At 50.9% G+C, this 20,686-nt stretch overlaps 1 protein-coding gene across 13 annotated transcripts in view; it reads right to left on the bottom strand.

Moving 5' to 3' along the window:
- Positions 1 to 220: 220 nt before the first annotated feature.
- Fgfr1 (fibroblast growth factor receptor 1) overlaps positions 221 to 20,686 on the bottom strand; it is a 53,043-nt gene continuing 32,577 nt past the window's right edge. For 3 of the 13 annotated variants that reach the window (XM_057752306.1, XM_057752299.1, XM_057752302.1), the window contains 16 exons: positions 17,085 to 17,351; positions 15,283 to 15,372; positions 14,860 to 15,032; positions 12,057 to 12,180; positions 10,780 to 10,970; positions 8,529 to 8,673; positions 5,856 to 6,059; positions 4,821 to 4,965; positions 4,439 to 4,560; positions 3,903 to 4,013; positions 3,293 to 3,483; positions 2,544 to 2,666; positions 2,218 to 2,288; positions 1,753 to 1,890; positions 1,385 to 1,490; positions 221 to 1,285 (listed from right to left, as the gene is read on the bottom strand). In XM_057752306.1, coding sequence (XP_057608289.1) covers positions 1,109 to 1,285; positions 1,385 to 1,490; positions 1,753 to 1,890; positions 2,218 to 2,288; positions 2,544 to 2,666; positions 3,293 to 3,483; positions 3,903 to 4,013; positions 4,439 to 4,560; positions 4,821 to 4,965; positions 5,856 to 6,059; positions 8,529 to 8,673; positions 10,780 to 10,970; positions 12,057 to 12,180; positions 14,860 to 15,032; positions 15,283 to 15,372; positions 17,085 to 17,351 — 2,378 coding nt within the window. In that variant the 3' untranslated portion in view covers positions 221 to 1,108. Of the gene's footprint in view, positions 1,286 to 1,384; positions 1,491 to 1,752; positions 1,891 to 2,217; positions 2,289 to 2,543; positions 2,667 to 3,292; positions 3,484 to 3,902; positions 4,014 to 4,438; positions 4,561 to 4,820; positions 4,967 to 5,855; positions 6,060 to 8,528; positions 8,674 to 10,779; positions 10,971 to 12,056; positions 12,181 to 14,859; positions 15,033 to 15,282; positions 15,373 to 17,084; positions 17,352 to 20,686 lie in introns of all 13 variants that reach the window. The other 10 variants (XM_057752308.1, XM_057752301.1, XM_057752304.1 and 7 more) reach the window with 6 other exon arrangements.

Genomic DNA, 20,686 nt, shown 5'->3' on the forward strand with positions numbered 1-20,686 from the left:
CTCTTAGGAAACAAGCTCGTAGTCTCGGTTCTCTGCCCTCAGTACTTTGGTCTTCTTACCCCCCGCCTTTCCCAAAGCATCCGAGATAGAAGGGTTGGCTGGGAGGTCACAGGAAATAGGGAAATACAGAAAGTACACGGAGCTAACGGCTCATGGCCCCTTAGTCCCTGTCTCCCTCCTTTTCAGGGGGCATCTGCTCCCTTTTCACACGCCCAGGATAAAAATGAAGCAGCAGCAATTTTTATTGAGGGACCTAAACTGAAAATAGGTTTAAAACATAATTTAAAAAAATAAAACAGCAAAAATAGCAAAAAATATATGACCTTTTAAAAAACATTTTCCTTTTTTTTGTTGTTGTTTTTTTGTTTTTTGTTTTTAATATATAGCAACGGATGCCTCCCAGCCACCAGGAGCATCTCACCCAATGGGTAAATCTCTAGTAACGACCCTTTTAAAAAGACATGTAAATATATACTCAGATTTATACACTTTGTGTTTTCTTCATAGCTATGTACAAAGCCCCGAGTCTAGGGCTCAGCCCCAGGGCCACATCACTGCTCCCAATCTCTGCCTCACCGTCTTCCGGTACCAGGTATTTGGTCAGCAAAGCAAATTAGTATTGGAATTAAGAAGCCACTGGTACCACCCATCTGGGGCAGAGGTTGCTCTCAGTGAAGGCCTGAACAGAAACAAACCCCACTGCTTCAGAAGCCCCAAGGCTGCTGCCACCAGAACACAGGAGGCTGTAGTGGGTCAACCAGAAGACTCAGTGAGCTCTTGCTCGCAGGCCGGTTCCACTTGCTTCCGCTCCCCAGGCCTCCAAGGAGCGCCAAGCAGCAGGGTGGGTCTTGGTCCAACACCTAGGAAGGAGGAAGCGGCTACCAGCCGGTACCTGCCTCTTGGCTCCTCTCCCACACAGCAGGTTGAGAAGAGGAAGAGAGAGCTCTTGAGGGATGATGAGGGGATAGGCCACCCGGGAAGGCCTCAGTTACACACTGGCTCTTGCCAGCAGCAAGGGAGAAGGGAAAGGCAGCGTGTCCAGCAGGGGATTACAGATGAGGGACACAGGTGACAGCGGAACTGGGGAAAGGCCGGGGAGGGTTGGCAGTCAGCGCCGTTTGAGTCCACCATTGGCAAGCTGGGTCGGGTGTCGGGGCAGACAGGGTTCTTCAGGTAACGGCTCATGAGAGAAGACAGAGTCCTCCCCCGAAGAGCAGGTAGAACTCCGTGTGTCGGGAAAGCTGGGAGAGTACTGGTCCAGCGGCATTGACAGGTCCAGATACTCCTGGGAGGGGAGGAAAGGATTGGTGGCACACAGACCTTCCCATGGCCGTGTCCCCTTAGGTGCCTATGCACGCCATGATGCCCCAAGGTCCAGCTCTACCTGGTTGGAGGTCAAGGCCACAATGCGGTCCAGGTCTTCCACCAGCTGTTTGAAAGTGGGCCTCTGAGAGGGCACTGCGTGCCAGCAATCCCGCATCATCATGTACCTGACGCAGGATGGGGAGGTCAGAGAGGGAGGACAACAGCAGAGAGGGGTCAGGGGGGCTACTCCCTCATAACGACAACTCCCATCACCTGCCTGCCATGCTCCCACTTCCATCAGAGCCTGAGGTTCTCAGGAACCTCCCATGAGCCGCTACCTAAGGAACCTTATCCGCTCCAACATCCAACTGAGCTCGCCAATGGTGGACTCAAACAGCGCTGACTACCAACAGCCTCTCCCCCAGCCTTCCCCCAATTCCTGCTTACAGCTCATTGGTACAGTTAGTGGGCTTGTCCATCCGATGACCTTCCTTCAGCAGCTTGAAAAGTTCTTCCACAGGCACACCAGGGTATGGGGAGCCGCCCAGAGTGAAGATTTCCCACAAGAGTACCCCAAAAGACCACCTACAGGAGAGCATGGTGCCACTGTGACTAACGGCACTGGGCTAGGCTGCCCTAGGGGTCCTTTCCCATGTCTTCCTGAGAAGTCAGCATAGCAGGTGCTCATCTTGAACCTCTCCTGCCCCAACACAGGCCTTGAGTTCAGGGGACAGGGCACAGGAGACAAGGGGGGCAGTAAGGGCAATGCAAAGAAAGCTGGAACACGTTCATGGGACAAGACAATGCTTTTATCGCCCACTCTCAATGATGGAGTCTCATCGGTCTAGAGATGCAGGACCGCTAGTATGCTTTCCCCAACACAGCCCACGTAATTGTGTATTTCAAACTTACACGTCACTCTGGTGGGTGTAGATCCGGTCAAACAATGCCTCAGGTGCCATCCACTTCACAGGCAGCCGGCCCTGCAAGCAGCAGTGTGTGCGTGGGGGAGGGGGAACGACACAGAGGGATGCATTGACAATGATGGAAGTCGGGGGGGGGGGGGAGGTGGTGGGCGAGGGGGGGGGGAGCAGGGCATGGGCTGGTGGGGCCCAGGGCACGGAGGGCACATCTTCAGCCCACCCTACAGCCCCTTTTCTTGGATCACACCCCCCCCACGAGAGTACAGCAAAAGCCTGGTGGTGTGGGGCCCAAGCGATGCCAAGAAAGAAACTTACATTGGTGGTTTTTTTATAGTAGTCGATATGGTGAATGTCTCGGGCTAGGCCAAAGTCTGCGATCTTCATTACGTTGTCTTCTGTCACCAGGACATTTCTAGCAGCCAGGTCTCGGTGTATGCACTAAACAGGGAAGGACAAGAGGGGGTGACAACCTTGAACCATGCTTCACCACAGTCACCTAGCCCCCTCCACTCTGGCGCTTACTGTGCAGTAGGTAGCAGACCACTTTACCTCACAGGTCTGCCCACACCCCCCCATCACACCCTCTAGACACCCCCATACTCTCTAGACAACCCCCCTAAACAGTCTTTAATTCCAGTCACCTTCAGCTGTAGGCTTCTCCTTTAGCAAGCTCTCCTTTATGCCCTTCTCTCTTGATCCCAACATCTAGCTTTTGGAATTGTACCCCCAAAACAGAATGTGTAGGCCCACGCTCAGTCTGTGGAGGGGTGTGTGTGTGTGTATGTGTGTGTGTGTGTGTGTGTGTGTGTAGGGCTTTCCCAATTCAGGTTCTCTGAGAACCTAATGAAACACAAGGGGTCAGGCTTTGTGAACCCAACTATAACGGATAAACAGTCGTAAATTGGAGCCCGTGCACATTAGCAACATTAGCATCCCAGGACCAGAGGGACTACACAGAAGGTGAGCTCAAGGCCAGCATTGGCTGTGCAGTCACAGATCAGAGCATTAGGTGGCTTCAGTCCCACCCTGCTTTTTTGGGGGAGGGGCACCATCAGGCTTCCTACCTTCTTAGAGGCAAGATACTCCATGCCCCGGGCCACCTGATAGGCACAGGATACCAGATCTTTGGAGGACAGCTGTTCCTCGGGGTTATGACTGGGGTTGTAGCAATATTCCAGCCCAGGAGGCCTCCGGGCCTGCAGATACTCCCGAAGGTTGCCTTTGGAGGCGTATTCCACGATGACATAAAGAGGCCCTGAGCGCGCAAAGACAGAAGCCACAGGTCAGGCAAGAGGTCAGGAAGTGCGGCTACACCTCATGAAGGCCCCTCCTTCTAGTGTTACAGCCCGCTTGTATCCCACGCCTCTTCTAAACCGCCTTTCCCGCCTCCTCCAGTTGGGGCTCAGGGGAAGCCATTCTCTGCATACAAAGTCTGAGAAAGAATTCTTCCTAGTGGAGTCCAGAAAGTTCCCAAGCAAAGCCGAGGGCAAGAACCCTATTATAGACGCCAAAAACACCCTTGTTCCTATTCACACACCAAATCTAGGTGTCAGTAAGAATTCCTGGATGGATGCCAGTCGGGCCAGCCCAGCCCCTGAGAAACACACTAAACTCCCTGCTCAGCCAGTTTCTCAGCTGATGCCGGAGCCCAGAGCTGCCCCAGGCGCTGCCTACCGTCCTGTGTGCACGCCCCCAGCAGATTGATGATATTCTTGTGTTTCCCGATCATTTTCATCATCTCCATCTCTGAGATCAGATCTGACAGGTCCTTCTCTGTTGCATCAGCTTCACATACAAAGCAGAGAGTGGTGTGAGGGAGGTGGGAAGAAGAGCTAAGGGCTGGGGGGAGGGGAGCAGATCCTGGAGGGACCCCTTTCCTCTAGGACTTGCTTCTCGCCTCCCATTTCCCATCTAGGAGTCGCCACTACCATGTGGTATTGAATGTGGCTGAAGAGGCCACGAGAAAAAAAAAAAAAAAAACACCAGTTATAGGACTAAGATGAGCACCTGAACCCAGGTTGACATTAAGAAGCAAGATAAGATTTAGAGACTTGGGGTGTGTTATCCCCCTCTAGTCCTAGATTAGCCCCCCAGGCACTGTAGCAAGTGTGAGCAATGGCAGCATCGTAAGATGTATTCTATTTGGTCCAGACCTGGTTTGCTGAGAAAAGAAAGAGACTACCGTGGCAGGAAATAGGAATGTCACTCACACTTCAACATCTTCACAGCCACTTTGGTCACGCGGTTGGGTTTGTCCTTATCCAGCCCGATGGCCTCTGCCAATACCACTTGCCCAAAGCAGCCCTCTCCAAGAGGTTTGCCTAAGACCAGTCTTGAGGCAGAAACAGAGAGTGACAGTCAGGGCTGGACAGACAGTGAGAGACAGTCGTCAGGGCTGGTAAAGGTCAGACTTGCATAGGGCAGCTCAGCCCCCTTTCTCCTGGCATTTCACCCAGCCAAGAGCGGGGAACAGCTATTTCTAGAGGCATCTCGTGTACTTTTGTACTTTCGCTACCTACAAGGCCTCAGTATACACAATTCCTACAGCGAGGGCAAGTGTGAGGTCCTCGGTCGAAAGCCACAGCCCCTTACCTATCTCTAGGCAGCTCCCAGCGGGGGTCTTCAGGAAGCTCATACTCAGAGACTCCAGCTAACATAGGGGTCCCACTGGAGGAGAGTCGTGAAGGCCGAACCAGGAGAACCCCAGAGTTCATGGAGGCACTGGAGTCTGCTGACACCTGCAAGAAGGAGTGGGGTCACCCTTCTAGCAAGGTGAGCAGGAAGGGGTAGCACAGACTCCTTCCAAACCCCCAGTTTTTATTTTTGTTTTTTTGTTTTTGTTTTTTTGCCGTAGCACAGATTTGCTCCTATATGACTGAGTAATTTCTACCATCAAAAAGTCTTTTCGGATCCCAGCACTCGGGCAGTGTGGCACACACCTTTAATCCCAAGGGAAGCAGAGGCAAGCAGTTCTTTGAGTTCGAGGCCAGCCTGGTCTACAGGCTAATCGGGGCTATACAGGTGACCATTTTCCTCATCTGTTCAATGAGCACACCAAATATAGCTCTTCCAACTTAGGTTTTATAATATCACAACAGTTCTTATGTTTTTTTAAGATGTATTTATTTACTATGCATCGTGTTCTGCTTGCGTGTATGCCTGCATGACAGAGGAGGGCGCCAGATCATGATGATTGTGAACCACCATGTGGGTGCTGGAAATTGAGCTCAGGACCTCTGAAAGAACAATCAGTGCTCTTAACCTTTGTCCAAAAGGTCTTTTCTTGTCCCTTGGCAAAAACTCTTCCTCAGACTATGAAGAGGTGCCCTAAGGCAGCTTTCTGGGTCAGCAGTGTTCTGAGGTGCAGTTACTCGTCCACACACCTGCACTTTTTGACCCATTTCCTCCCTCCATGTGATAGAGGGGTACAGGGGTATAGGGTAGACAGGCATGGAGCCAGAGATGTCCCAATGTGCCTGGTTCAGAAGTCGGAACAAAGTCCAACGTGGTGGGTGAGGAACAGCCGGGGGCTTGGAGTGGGGGGTAGGGGAAAAGGGAGCAGGCCCTGAAGGCCCAGAAAGAGGCGACAACAGGCAGTGGTGGGCGTGCAAATCCCCCATCTACTTTCTGTTACCTGTCTGCGCAGAGGGATGCTCTTGGCCAGCTTGTGCACGGCCATCTGGCTGTGGAAGTCACTCTTTTTGGTGCCGCTCTTCATCTTGTAGATGATGACGGAGCCCACCATACAGGAGATAAGGAAGGCCCCAGTGCAATAGATGATGATCTCCAGGTAGAGTGGCGAAGTCATCACGGCTGGCCTCTCTTCCAGGGCTGAGTCAGTGTGGAGAGGGTGTCAGCAGATCAAGGGTGCTTTGCCCAGGAGAGGTATGTCCCATGAGAAACCCAGCACCTACTCCTTTCCCCCTGGGAACTTGTAGGGAACGGGGGGGGGGGGGGGGGGAGAATCCAGGCAAATTCCAACAAAGGCTGGGATGCTGGTATCAAAATGGCCAGACACCTTCGGACCTCGGAGGCATCCTTAAACATCCTTAAACTCAAACCCATAGAGGATAAAGCCTAGACTATGCTGTCATGCAAGTCCAATATTCATTGACTCTAGAGTCCCTTTGCAGCTCCCTACTGGGCTAGATGGGCACCCAGAGACCCCTGCAGAACCTCAATGCTGTACACATGTATCTATCATATAGAGACAGGCTATTATGCCCAAGGGGTCAGGGAGTCCTCAAAGTACAAGGCCTAGAGTGGCACTCAGAGTGAGGACTAGTGAATGCCCATGGTAGCCATCCTGCATCTCTAAATACCTTTTACCTCTGTTTGTTCAGACCTGCAAGTGACTAAAACACAGGCAAAAGAAATTTAACATCTAAATATGTCTCCAGATGAAAAAACACGTATTTGGCAGTTCTTAAGAAATCCACTCATAGGCTGGGTGGTGGTGGTGCACGCCTTTAATCCCAGCACTCAAAGGTAGGTAGGTGGATCTCTGGGAGTTTGACGCCAGCCTGGGCTATAGAGTGAGCTCCAGGACAGCCAGAACTACCCAGTAAAACCCTGTCTCAAAAAATCAAAAGAAAAAAAAAGGAAAAAAAGAATAGAATTCATACTGTCCTGGCTAGCTTTATGTTAACTTGACACAAGCTAAAGTCATCTGAAAGGAGGGAAGCTCAACTGAGAAAATGCCTCCATAAAAGCGGGCTGAGGGCAAGCCTGCATGGCACTTTCTTATTAGATTAATGGGGGAGGGCCCAGTTCGGTGTGGGCGGGGCCACCCTTGAGCTGGTGGTTCTGGGTTCAATAAGAAAGCAGGCTGAGCAAGCCATGAAGAGCAAGCCAGTAAGCAGCACCCTCCATGGCCTCTGCATTGGCTCCTGCCTCCAGGTTCCTGCCCTGTTTAAGCTTCTGCCCTGACTGCCTTTGATGATGAAGTGTGATATGGAAGTATAAGCTGAATAAACCCTTTCTTTTTCCCAAGCTGCTTTTGGTCATGGTGTTTCAAGGCAGCAGTAGTAACCCTGACTAAGACACATACTCATCCCCATTTGCCATTGGTCCTTTCCCTGCAGAAACAATGTCTGTCTCCTGGAACCTCTGTCCTGCATGTATACAGCCCTCTTCCTACAGTCCTCCCCTTTCTAACCTTAGCCATCCGAAGAGGAAACGACACCCTGGGAGTCCTCCCAGCCCAACAAGGAAACGGAGTCGATGACAGGGAAAGAGCTGTTTGTCTCTTCCCTTGGTGTCAGAAAGTGAAGACTCAAAGGAAGCATTGACTCAACAGAGACAGGGGCAAGAACACTCACTACTAACGAGATGCTTCTCTGCAAGCAGTGGTGCAGTGGGGCTACTGGGCAAGCAAGGTGGAAGGGAGGAGTAGAGAAGGAACGCAAGGTAGCAGCCGCAGAACAGCAGCAGGCAGGCCACATGCACGCAAAACCATACTGGTCCTGTGTCACCAGCCCACCACCCAGCAAGGCTGCAGGCTCCTTCCTTCCTGGCTGGTACATGGGACAAAGATCTCCCCACTTGGGAAGGGATAAGTCAGAGACGTCAAATGGGCACCGTTGGGCTAAGACAGGTCTTTCCCGAGGTAGCTCAAGTTTGCTGCTATCTAGGCATGCCAGTCAAAGAGCAGCAGAATGGAGAGTGGGCCAGCAGCACCCAATGGAAGTGGTAAGCTTCGGTTGGCTGAGAACCTGTGTTCATGGAGAAGAGGTCCAGGGCTTTTCTTGCTGACACTCTTGGGACCGGCTAAAGAAGTCTTGCCGGGCGGTGGTGGCACACGCCTTTAATGCCAGCACTCGGGAGGCAGAGGCAGGCGGATCTCTAGGAGTTCGAGGCCAGCCTGGTCTACAAGAGCTAGTTCCGGGACAGGCACCAAAGCTACAGAGAAACCCTGTCTCGAAAAAAACAAAACAAAAAAAATTAAATAAATAAAGAAGTCCCAGTAATTCAAAACCTCGGTACCAAGCGGCCGAAGGAAGATGCTATCCCCAAGGACGGAAGGAGCCTGTGCTGAAAAGCACTGTCACAAGGTAAACCCAGAGCACAAGCATGCATTACAGTGACCAGGGAGAGAGCCGGATATAGATGGGCAGGGGAGGCTACCCCATGGCTTCCTGAAAAAAATCCAGGAACCCCCTGCATGTGCCTCAAAAGCTGGAGCAGAAAAGGGCACACAGCGGATGGGAGTCATCCCTTCCTGCCTCTCCCTGGTCCTATAATGGATGCGCTGCTCCCATGGCAAAAGCAGGGCATGGAAAGGATCAGTGCAGTGTATACCTTCCAGAACGGTCAACCATGCAGAGTGATGGGAGAGTCCGATAGAGTTACCCGCCAAGCACGTATACTCCCCCGCATCCTCAAAGGAGACATTTCGTAAATGAAGCACCTCCATTTCCTTGTCGGTGGTATTAACTCCAGCAGTCTAGAAGAAACAACGGAAGCAAAATGGACAAGCATAGGACATGAGACCTCAGAGAGACAGAGACACCGAGGGGACAGAGAAGGGGACCAAAACCAGAGGAAGAAAACGCTCCCCAGCATCTCCTTTGCAACAAGGCAGCAGAAACCACCAGGCAGCGAGACCTGTTAGAGGAAAAGAGTGAGGCCCTGAGGGAGGCGCTCCTGCAGACCTGAGGAGAAGACGGCTGGTTATGACCCTTCACCAGACGCTGGCAGTCACTGGTCCAGCCAAGCATGCGGGCGGTGGGCAGCATGGAGAAATGGGGCCTGGCAGGTGGGGGGCTGTTTGGTTTTAGGTAAGGAGAGTCAGTGGGTACAGACAGACAGATGGCAGGGAAAGAAAGGCAGTCTCCCCTGCCACACACACACACACACACACACACACACACACACACACAACCTGAAGATACAGGTCTCTGAAAGAGACTCCCTGGTCCCTTTTCTTTGCCACCATTTAAAACTTCAGTCTAAAGTATCATTCCTAACAGAAAAGACTATCCCATAAGTGCATGGATGGGCATAAGTACACACACACACACACACACACACACGAGAAAGAGAGAGAGAGAGACAGAGACAGAGACATATAGGGAGAGAGAGAGAAAGACAGAGACAGATAGGGGGAGAGAGAGAGAGACAGAGAGAGAGAGAGAGAGAGAGAGAGAGAGAGAGAGAAAACGAGAACACAGCACATGAGGCACAAGGGAGCCACAGATAACCAACACAGTACCAAACCAAACCAACCTCCCAAGCCAGGGATTTTTCCATGGCTCTGGGCATTAGAACATAGTAGGAGAAAGGCGGAGTTGGTGCTGGCTTCCCAACCTGTCCCAGCAGTGTGGGGCCTAAATCAAGTACCCGGTATAGGGTCCCGTCCATCTCCACATTACCTTTTGCCACAGGTCTGGTGACAGTGAGCCACGCAGACTGGTTAGCTTCACCAATATAATTGGAAACCTTACACACATATTCCCCGCTCTGGGCCTCTGTCACATTGAACAGGGTCAGCACCTCCGCATCCGAGCTATTAATCCCCGAATGCTGGAACAAACCAACGACACACGAGTCAGTTGGGCAAACACTGAGATGTGGCCACACTGTGCTCCTGGGGTAACTTCCAGTCAGGCCCAAGGAGCCAAGGTGAGGGAGACACTGGGACCTCCCATCTTCTTTCTCCTCTGAGTGGGGCGAAATGAAACTGCTCGTGAGAGTGGACGGAAAGGGAGGGGCTAGACGCAGGACAGAAGGGAAAGGGGGAAGGGAAACAAGGGGAAACGAGAGGAAGGAAGGGGAGGGGAAGGGTCACGGTCCAAAGCAAATATTCTGTCTGTGTAAAACTTCCTCTACCAGGCCAGGGTGGGGACTTGTAATCAGAGACGATCTCCAAGGCCCAAAGCTAGAGCTGGCCCCCTGTCTTCCAGAATAGTCTCAGCACCAGGGGCAAAGAAAAGGGACAGCCAGTAAATCTCTAGGACAACCAAGGCAGGGGAGGGAAGATGAAATCTAACTTCTGGTTATTCCTGCCGCAAGATCCGCTGGAGACTTAGCCAATTACCTCCCTGGATTAATGGAGCATTCGGGGACAGTGAGAGTCTGGGAGTGAGAGGAAAAAGGAAGAAAATGCCATTACTCCTCAAACGCCTCAGAATTTATACAGGGCACTGACTTTTCCAGATGTTCGAGCAACACCCTTATCGTTTACCTTGGCGCCAAAGGATTGTAACTTAGGAAGCAAGCAGAGCCGATACTGAGAAACACTTGTTACTGGAAGGCTGTGGTGTTAGGGCCACAAGCAAGCAAGAGTCTCAATGCCTTCCTTAGGTAATTGATCCGAGACCCTGGCTCACTCTCAAGGCTCTTTAGAAAGCAGCAACTATTATCACTCACCCCGCCCTCTGTCCCCAGGTCCCCCCCACCTTCTGCTGTCACCAGCCTGTGACTAGATCCCTACCAAGATGGTGTATGCACCTTGTCGGTCAGGCTGAGCCTTAATCCCAGTAGGCGCTGAGCCCCAGGGGACACCTGGTCACCTTCCCAGCATACTGGCCAAGAATGAGGCTAAAATTACCTTCAGAATCTGGACGTAGGGCAGGTTGTCTGGGCCAATCTTACTTCCGTTCACCTCGATGTGCTTCAGCCACTGGATGTGAGGCTGTGGGTCGCTGTACACCTTACACATGAACTCCACGTTGCTGCCCAGGGCCACTGTCTTGTTGGCAGGTAACCCTGCCTGAAGGATGGGCCGGTGAGGGGATCGCTCTGTGGGGCGAGGGAGAGCATGGATATGTTAGACCCTTCAATGGTCTGGTTCTGGGTGGTCTACCTTGGTTCTTCAATACCCGTCCCGGTGGCTCTGCTAAATTCCAGCCCCTTGAGCCTGATTTGAGGGAAGGGATGCCATTTCCTTCAGTCCTGCACCTACATTTCCAGGCACAACCAAATCTCTTGTCTAAATAGAGACACCCCCCCCCCCAGATTTCAGAATCTTAGGCCTACCCCAGATCTTCCAGACCACAATCTTCTTCCTGAACTACCTCAATGCCGAGGCAGGTGTTGGTTGTGAGGCTCTGACCCACACAGTTCCAAGAACAGAAGACCCACAACCTCTACAATCACAGCCCTGAGACAAACAACACATTGTTCTTGTCTTCTGAAATGCCACCGAGGAGACATGCTTGGGATTCACTTGGCCTCTGCACCTCTGTGGCCTATATATAGCTACCCGGATTGTGTCTCTACCGTAAGGACACAAAGGACCAAGTTCAGGGCATGAGTGAATGAAAGACCCTGGTATGTTAGTGGTGTTCATTAAGCAAAAGCTACTCTTATGCCACAGTTCAGCACTGCATCAAGTTATGTCAGGAATGGTAGTGCATGCCTTTAATCCCAGCACTCAAGAGGCAGGGCAGGTAGAGAGATCTCAGGTGAGTTTAAGGTTAGCCTGGTCTACTTGGCAAGTTCCAGGACAGCCTGGGATACATAAAGAGACCTTGTCCCAAATGAATGAATGAATGAATGAATGAATGAATGAATGAATAAAAGAAAGATGAAAAGAAAAGTGAGGCTTAAGGCAGGCCCATGCCTGTAATCCTAGCTTGAGGTTGGAGCAGGAGGATCACCATGAGTTCAAAGTCAGAGTGAGTTCCACAGCAGCCTGATTCAAATTGTATCTCAAATTGGAAGGAAGAGAGGAGAGGAAGGAGGAGAAGGAATGAGGGAGGGAAAAGTGAGATTTAAGGAGGGAAGTATCATGCCAAACGTCCAGATTCCATCCCTAGGGCTTCAGATTCCATGGTTGCCTTTTCCCCCAACTGACTCTTGCCACCTTAGCCTTGGCCTTCTTACCCACAACATCAAGCTGGTAGGTGTGGTTGATGCTGCCATACTCGTTCTCCACGATGCAGGTGTAGTTGCCCTTGTCAGAGGGCACCACAGAGTCCATTATGATGCTCCAGGTGGCATAACGGACCTGTAGGACAGACACAACCAGGGGCTTTATTGAGCATCCGGGGTAAGGCACAGGTGAGAACAGGCAGCATGGGGCTGGTGCCGCACCGTTAGCCAAAACAAAGCCTAGAGGGACTAGTTCTTGGCCTATTCACACTTGGTACACACCACACCATCTAAACTAACACTGGACACCTTCACAGCAGCATTCAGGAGCAGCCATGATCTGGACGAACGTGCCTTTGGCAAATTCTCCTAAATTCACTGGGACTCTTCTCCGTGTCCATCAGTCTCCTTCCGAGGCCTGATGTGGCCCTCCTGCTACTCTGGACACTGGGTTTCCAAAGCTATCTCCTCAAGGTTGGCAGGATGGAGCAGGGGACAAAGGCACTCGCCCCCAAGCCTGACAAGTTTGATTAACAGGATCCACAGAGTAGAAAGAGACAACCAGTTCCTGCACGTTGTCCTGTGATCTATCTCCATATGCACAGCACCGCTTGCACACAAACCAAATGAAAATGCAATTCAACAAAACAGAACAAAAAACCCTATCTCTTCTTCCAGTTGACTCTGGTCAGATCTGCGTTCAACCTTCCTTCTGCCCATCTACCGATGCACCAACGGAACAGCTGTTCATCCCAGCTGCCCTCTGCCATTTGCCTTCTTATTGGGCTACAAAATCTCCACAGGCCAGAACGCTGTCTTGTCCTAGCTGAAGCATAGTAACTTGCAAACAGTAAGTACTTGGTAAGTTAAGGTAAGGCTTTCCCATAGCTTTTCTCAGAAAAGAAGAGGAGGAGGAGGAGAAGAAGAAAGGAAGGAAGGAAGGAAGGAAGGAAGGAAGGAAGGAAGGAAGGAAGGAAGGAAGGAAGGGTAGAAGTGGTGGTGCACACCTTTAATCCTAGCATTCTGGAGGCAGAACAGGGTAATCTCTGAGTTCCAGGCTGATCTGCATAGAGCAAGTTCCAGAACAGCCAGGGCTACACAGAAAAACCCTGGCTCAAAACAAGCAATCAAACAAACAACCCACAAATAAATAATAATAAAAAATACAAAGAAAGAAAAAGATCTATCACTACTTTTAAATGTGTATATGTGTATGTACATATGCACACATGAGTGTAGGTGCCACAGAAGCCCTGGAGCTAGAGTTAGAAGTGGTTGTGAGTTGCCTGATGTGGGTGCTGGGACCCAGACTCCTGTCCTCTGGAAGAGTGGTATATGCTTAACCACTAAGCTGTCTCTCCAGCCAGCCCCTCCCTCTGCTTTTAGAAACCATACATGGTGGCACTTGGGATGCTAAGACAGGGGGAATGGGTGTTCCAGGCCAGTCTGGGATATATCGGGAAGAAACAGTCTACAAAGAGTCAAGAAGAAACGAGAAGAGAGTCTAGGGGAGATGAGACCTATTCGGGAACCTTGGGGAGATTCAGATCTCTGAGGGAGAGATTCTCATTGAACTGCTCTTCCTATAGATAAGGACTTGACCTGGAAGGACAGGAAGAAGCTTATCAGCATAGGAAGTGCCTAATGGTGTCAATAAGCCACACAACAATTTCACACGCTATATTTCTTGGCAGAAGCCTAGTGAGTTTATTATTCTAATGTTCTCTTGTGGGGAGGTGACTGGTTTTCCCTTTTAGGGCCTGGGGGCTGAAGATGTGACTCAATGCTTAGTGTGCAGAAGGACAAGGAAAGGGAAGGGAGGCGTGGATTATAGGCCCTGACAATACCTACACGCTTTTATCTGATAATTTCATTTCCAGTAATCTGTCCTGAGAAAGGTCTTTTAAGACAGCCAGGTAGGGCGGCACACATATTTCTTTAATTCTAACACTCAGGAGGCAGAGGTAGATAGATCTCTGTGACTGGGGGCAGCCCGCATAGTGGGTTCCAGGTCAAGGAGAGAGACTCTGCCTCAAAAACCAAAGAAAGAAAGGAGGGAGGGAGAGAGGAGCTAATGACGGCTGGTGAGGTGGCTCAATGGGTAAAGGACTTGCCACCAAGCCCAACGCCTGAGTCTGTTCTTCAAGACCCACATAGTTGAAGGAGAAAACTGAGTCCTCCAAGTTTTCCTTTTTTTAAAATAATAATAATAATAATAATAATAATAATAATAATAATAATAATAATAAATCAAAACACTGCAGTTCCAGGGGATTTGACACTTTCTTCAGTCCTTTGAAAGCACTAGGCACATACATATATGCAGATGAAACAATCATAGATACAAATAAAATAAACTTTAATTTAAAAAAAATCCCACCTTTAAAAAGGGAAGTAAGTTGGGAGGCAGAGGCAGGCAGATCTCTGTGAGTTCGAGACCAGCCTGGTCTACAAGAGCTAGTTCCAGGACAGGCTCCAAAACCACAGAGAAACCCTGTCTCGAAAAACCAAAAAAAAAAAAAAAAAAAAATAATAATAATAATAAATAAATAAATAAAGGGAAGTAAGTCGGGCAGTGGTGGCAAGCCTTTAATCTTAGGGCTCAGAAGGGCAGAGGCAGGTGGGGATCTGAGTTCAAGCCAATCTGGTCTACAGAGTGACTTCTAAGACAGCCAGGGCTACACAGAGAAACCCTGTCTAGAATGCACCCCCCCATACACACACAAAGGCAACTAAAACAAAATCATAAAGGTATTTAATATGGGTTTTCTACTTCTTCTGAATTTTTTTTGGATATGAACACACATGTACATACCTTATAGCCTCCAATCCGGTGGTCAGGTTTGAACTCTTTGCCGTTTTTCAACCAACGCAAAGTAGGATTGGGAGTTCCGCTGGATGGGCATTTGAACTTCACCGTCTTGGCAGCTGGCACCGCATGCAGCTTCTTTTCCATCTTTTCTGGAGATGTCCAGTATGGAGCTACAGCTGTCCAGGAAAAGCCAAGGTGGACAGATGAGGGTAGCAGGAGTGGTCAGGCGCCGAAGCCAGGGCCCAAGCAGGATCACACGCACCTCATCTATCTGCTCAATACCTCGGGCCGTCTAGACGGGCAGGAGTCAGGCACCATGGCCCACAGGCCCTCTGAGCCTCTCTCCCCCCAGTTAGGCAGGTCTTTCCCCTAAGTCTCAAATCCCATGTCTCAAAGGCAGTAAATAGGTAGAAAACAGTGTCTCACGCCTACGGTTTGGTTTGGTGTTGTCTGTTTCTTTCTCCTCTGAGGAGGAGTCATCGTCGTCGTCGTCATCCTCCGAGGAGGGAAGCGCATCTGTGAGAAGAGGGGGAGGTGGGCCCTGAGGTACTTCTGAGCATCTCTCATCAAACAGAAGTTGCCTCATCAGGAACTTCTGATGAATGAAGTCACGGACAACACACCCACCCATCCCATAAGGATTCCCAATGTCCTCAAATTTATTCTCAGTGACAGTCTCTGTTTAAGAACCGCATGCTCCAGTACTCATCGTGGCCCAATGCACTGCCTTCTGTCTAGAGTCTGGACAGCTCCAGCAAGGCCAGCACTTTCTCCCCCCAAATTTATTTAATTGTAGCCTATACACCAAGGCCTTTCAGCTAACAGTACCACCTGGGTACCGACAATAGCAGCTGAGGAATCGGTATTCTTTGAACATCAACCGCTGAGAAACCCATAGAGGTCTAGACACTCTGGGTCTTGAAGCTACTTCTAAAACCCTAAGATGAACAGCCTGCTGTCAGGAGCCTCTAGTACAGAACTGCTGCGGGCTGGGAGCTGCCTGCTTTTTCTTTCTCTCTCTCTTCTTTCCCACAAAGATTTCTTTGTAATCTCTGTGTATGTTTGTGAGTCTGCATGCACCATGTGTGTGCAGGAGCCTAAGGGGGCCAGATGGTATGGGATCCCCAGGAACTGAAGCTACAAGCAATTGTAAGCACACTGTGTGTGCTGGGAACCAAAGCCAGGTCCCCTGCAAGAATATCAAGGCTCTTAACAGCTGAGCCATCTCTCCAGTCCCAGAGCTGCCTTTTAAAATCGTTGATAAAGACAAGCTCTCACACGTGGAGATGCAGACCAAGCTGGCTTCAAAGTCAAAGAGATCCTCTGGAGTGCTGGGATTAAAGGCGTGCACCACCATGCTTGCTATAACTGCCTTCGCTCCCCAACTGGGATGCGCCCCATTTAAAAACAGACTGGGTATGGTGGAGCACACTTTTAATCCCAGCACTTGGGAGGTAGAAGCAGGCATATCTCTGAGTTTGTAGCTGGTCTGGTCTATATAGTGAGTTCCAAGACAGCCAGGGCTGTCTAAAGAGACCTTGTCTCAAAAAAAAAAAGGGGGGGGGCTTGCTATCCATTCACCAGAGATCTCTCTACTCCCCCATCACTCTTGGGGCTTAGGGAACAAGTTCCCCAATTGGGGACACGTTCTAAATGATGCCTGGGAGAAGGTACCAAGCCATCTCTCGACATCAGAAGTTTCACCTTTTCTTCCTCAGATCCTGGTTTTGTCAAAATCACATTCTAGAGGAGGCACAGTCCCAACCACAGAGCTCTAGGCTTGCCTGGTCACACTCATAATGTTCCGTGAGATAGACAACAGGTGCGTTATTTCCCACATAGTCAGGACACGGCAGGGTTACCTGAGTCCTTCCCAGCACAGCAGGGACCTCACACCATCCTAGGCTCCCATCGCTAACCCTAGCTAGGCCTTGACAAGATGAAGCTGGCTCAGCACCACTTAGCATGACCGGGGCATGCTGTGGTGGGGGAAATCACAGGGTCTCAATAGGTAGGATCTTAGCAGCCCCAGGTCACTGGTCCGGCATCTGCCCTACCTGGTCAACCTCTTCAGAGCTAAGCCACGCAGCGGGCAAGGAGCGGTGTTAGTGGGCAGCAGTTCTGAAGCAGAGTAGGGGCAGATCACGGAAGGGAAGGAAATCGGCCTCCCTTTTAAAACCAGCAAATAAAGTGGGAGGAGTGGACACGGTGAGGGCTTTGCTACCAACCTGAGACATTGACGGAGAAGTAGGTGGTGTCGCTGCCAGAGGGGCTGCTGGTCACGCAAGCGTAGAGGCCAGAGTCAGCGGGGGTGGAATCCCGCACCTCCACCTCCTCCCCCGTGATGCGGGTACGGTTGCTCTCCGCCAGCTGCACCCCGTCCCGCAGCCAGTTGATGCTCTGCACATCATCTCGCAGCCGGCAGCGAAGCTGTAGCAGGTCACCAGGGTGGACCAGGAGAGACTCCACTTCCACTGGGGCTCCCCAGGGCTGAGCTGCAGCCACCCACAGGGGCCAGGAAGAAGAGCCAAGTGGGGAAAGGAGGAGGAGAGAGAAAGGGAGTTAGGTGAGCCACAGGGCACTGCACTGCCCGGGCCTCAGTGGAGGCCACAGAGCTGGGGACCGGACTGTGTACCCGTTGGAAATGATGGGCGACCTGATACCCCAGCTCTTCTCCACCCCACTTCTCCATAAGTCAAAGAAGAAAGAGGCCGAAGTTAGAAAGCAGCTGCAGCAGCATTAAGCAGTGTTTCAACTTCCTCCATCCTAAGGGGAAAGGTCTTCCTGTATCTAGAATGCCCCCTTCCCCAAATGCCGCTCAGTTCTTTGCCAAGAACAGCCACTTCCCACCAGAACACCCCATTCCTTTTCAGCCCCGTCAGCTTCAGCTCTTCCCTTAGTGGATAAACCCAACCCGTCATACGCCCGGCAGCCCCCACGCCCAAGATGAGAGCAGGCATTTGCTCGACCAGGACTCTGGGTACACATGACTCAGCGAGGGTGGGCCCTCTAGCAACACAGATGCTCATGTGGGAGGGAGGGACAGCCAAGGAGAGGTCAGCTCAGGGGAGCCTCCAGAGAACAGGTGTTAGGCCCAAGGCCTGCAGCTGCCACAACTGCGCATTTGCTCTGGCAGCAGACGCGGCACACATAAACCCTTTCTCATCCGCTGCCTGGACGCACACTCTCCTTCACCCCGCTTTCCTCCTCGAGAGACACAGGGTCATACTGTGGTGGTGTGAATGAGAACGACCCCCCCCAAAGCGTATATATTTGAATGTTTGACCCCTAGTTGGCAGAACTGTTCTGGGAAGGATTTGGAGGCATGACCTTGGGGGGGGGTGTCATTGGTAGTGGGCTTTGAGGTTTCCAAAGCCCAAGTCAGGCCCAGTGTCTCCCAGTCAGTCTGTCAGTCTGTCTCTCCCTCCAACTTTCGTTTAAGATGTAAGCTCTCAGCTACTGATCCAGTGCTGTGCCTGCCTGTCAAGCTCCCCACCTAGATGGTCATCGACTCACCTGAAACTGTAAGCAAGTCCCAAACTAAATGTTTTCTTTCTATGAACTGCCTTGGTTCTGGTGTCCCTTCACAGTAACAGAAAAGTAGCTAAGACACACGCGTGCACGCGCACACACACACACACGCACACACCTAGGCATCCCAGGCAGAAGTGCCAGAACTATCCTGAAGACCCGATGCTACAGAGAGCACCCACCCCCTTGTGGGTGAGTTGGCTCGCTCATGTCACCAGGAAGACCTATATTCTTGGCACTACTAGTAGCCAGGCATACTGGCCGGATAAATCCCTTGGCTAAGGAGGAAGCAGATAAGTTTCTGATCTTTTTGGATGTTCAAATGCATGACTAGCCTCTTCCTCTGAAAAAATGTACGAGGTAGCCAGGTGGTGGTGGTGGCACATGCCTTTAATCCCAGCACTCCGGAGGCAGAGGAGGGTGGTTCTCAGTGAGTTCGAGGCCAGCCTAGTCTACAAAGTGATTTCCAGGACAGCCAGGGCTGATACACAGAGAAACCCTGTCTCAAAAACAAAACAAAACAAAACAAAAAACAAATGTACTGTGCCTCTCATGCCTGCCACCTGCCTAGGCTCAAGTGGAATTGGGCGTAGGTCCCTGGGACTCCGAAACAGCTCAGCCCCTGCTCTGACCAAGCCTTTGCCTCTCTCTAGGTTCTCACCAGTGTTCAGACTGGCAGGTACCTCCTCCTAGAATCCAGCTCTCACCACCATCTGGTGAGAGGATGGGATGGATCACCACTAAGAGCTGTCCAATTAAATACTTATGGATCCAAAGACCTGGGCTGTCTCCCTGCTGTCTTTCTTCCTGAATCCCCTCTGTCCTTTAAACTCCATCCTCAACTAACTACAAACTCGAGATCTCCCTGTTTCTGCCTCTGTCATTTGGGGATTCTAAGTACCTGCTACTATATCCAGGCTTTTTTTAAGGCAGGGTCTTACTTTGTAGCCCTAGCTGGCGTGGAACTCAGAGATTCACCTGCTGCTTCTTCACTCTGAGTGCTGGGGTTAAAGGTGTGTATCGGCACACATGGCTTACACCCAGACTTTTATTTTCTGAGACAGAGTCTTGAACTCGCTGTGGAGTGACTTCCTCAATCACACTTTTTTGGCAGTGCTGGGGGGGCACCCAGTGCTCTGCCATGGGCCACCGAGCTACGGCACTATTTCTCATCTCGATGAGTATGTGCGTGTCCGTCTGTGGGCGTGTGCATGTCAGTGTGGGTCCCTATGAAAACGGGAGGCATCAGATTACCTAAAGCTGGAGTCATGCAGGGTTGTGAGTCACCTGACAGGGGTGGTGGGAACAAGCTGGGATGGCCCCTCTTAGCCACCAAGCCATCGTTCCAGCTTCTCCCTTCTCATCTGAATGGCTCTCTGAAGTGCTCCATTGATTTGTACTAGAAATCGTAGGTACATGGGGGCTACACATGGTTTTTCTCCCAAAGAGCTCAAACGTTGTCATGGATGAGCCTGAGGACTCTCTCCTAAATACTGGGCCACGGAGAAAGTCAGACTCCTTTAAAAGGGTCTGGATACCAGGCAGGCCAGACACATGTTTATTTCTGTGTATCTGGTGGAGGAACACACCACAGGAGAGCAGAGCACACAGCTGATTAAAAATAGCTGTGAACTATTCCTTCCATTTTTAATGGTTTACGGTGTTGCCAAAAGAAAACAAACAGCTTGGAGTTGACCCTGAAGGAAGACAGCAAATGCTCCTCCTATTGATCCCATCTCATTTCCCGAGCAGCCGCAGTGATTAAATATTTTGATGCTCAGGAGCTGCACCAGCCATTGGTCAACAGTGAACTCAAAAACTCTCAGGCTCAACCATCAAACAGCCTGCTCACACAGGTCCCAGAGACAAAACGTAGTTCCCAAAGAAACTTGGCAAAAGGAAAAAAAAGACAACAGGCATTGCTCCTAAAGGAAGGAGCCAGGGAATCTGCCCTTTTGCAGGGCCAAAACTTCAGCCAGTGCTGACCAGTGTGGAAAAGACACGCATCTCTGTGCTCCACAGAACTTTCAGGAACCAGCTTTCTTGTTTGCAGGTTGCCTCCTCCACTTGTAGAGCCATCTTGGGATAGCCTCTTACGTCGGGTTCATACTCCCCCATCCCGACGCTCCGGTTTACGTAGTCTTGCACAGCTGTCCTCATAAAAGTCTTGCCCTTGATATAAAGTAAGACCCTTTGGTCTCCACGGTCCCTATCAATCTATCTTCCCACTCTACCCAACTATGTCCCTGCCTTGGACCCAAACCTGGCTGTGCCTTGGTACGGCTGCACCTTCCCTGCA

Source organism: Chionomys nivalis, chromosome 20, assembly GCF_950005125.1.
Source record: "Chionomys nivalis chromosome 20, mChiNiv1.1, whole genome shotgun sequence".
Lineage (NCBI taxonomy): Eukaryota > Metazoa > Chordata > Mammalia > Rodentia > Cricetidae > Chionomys > Chionomys nivalis.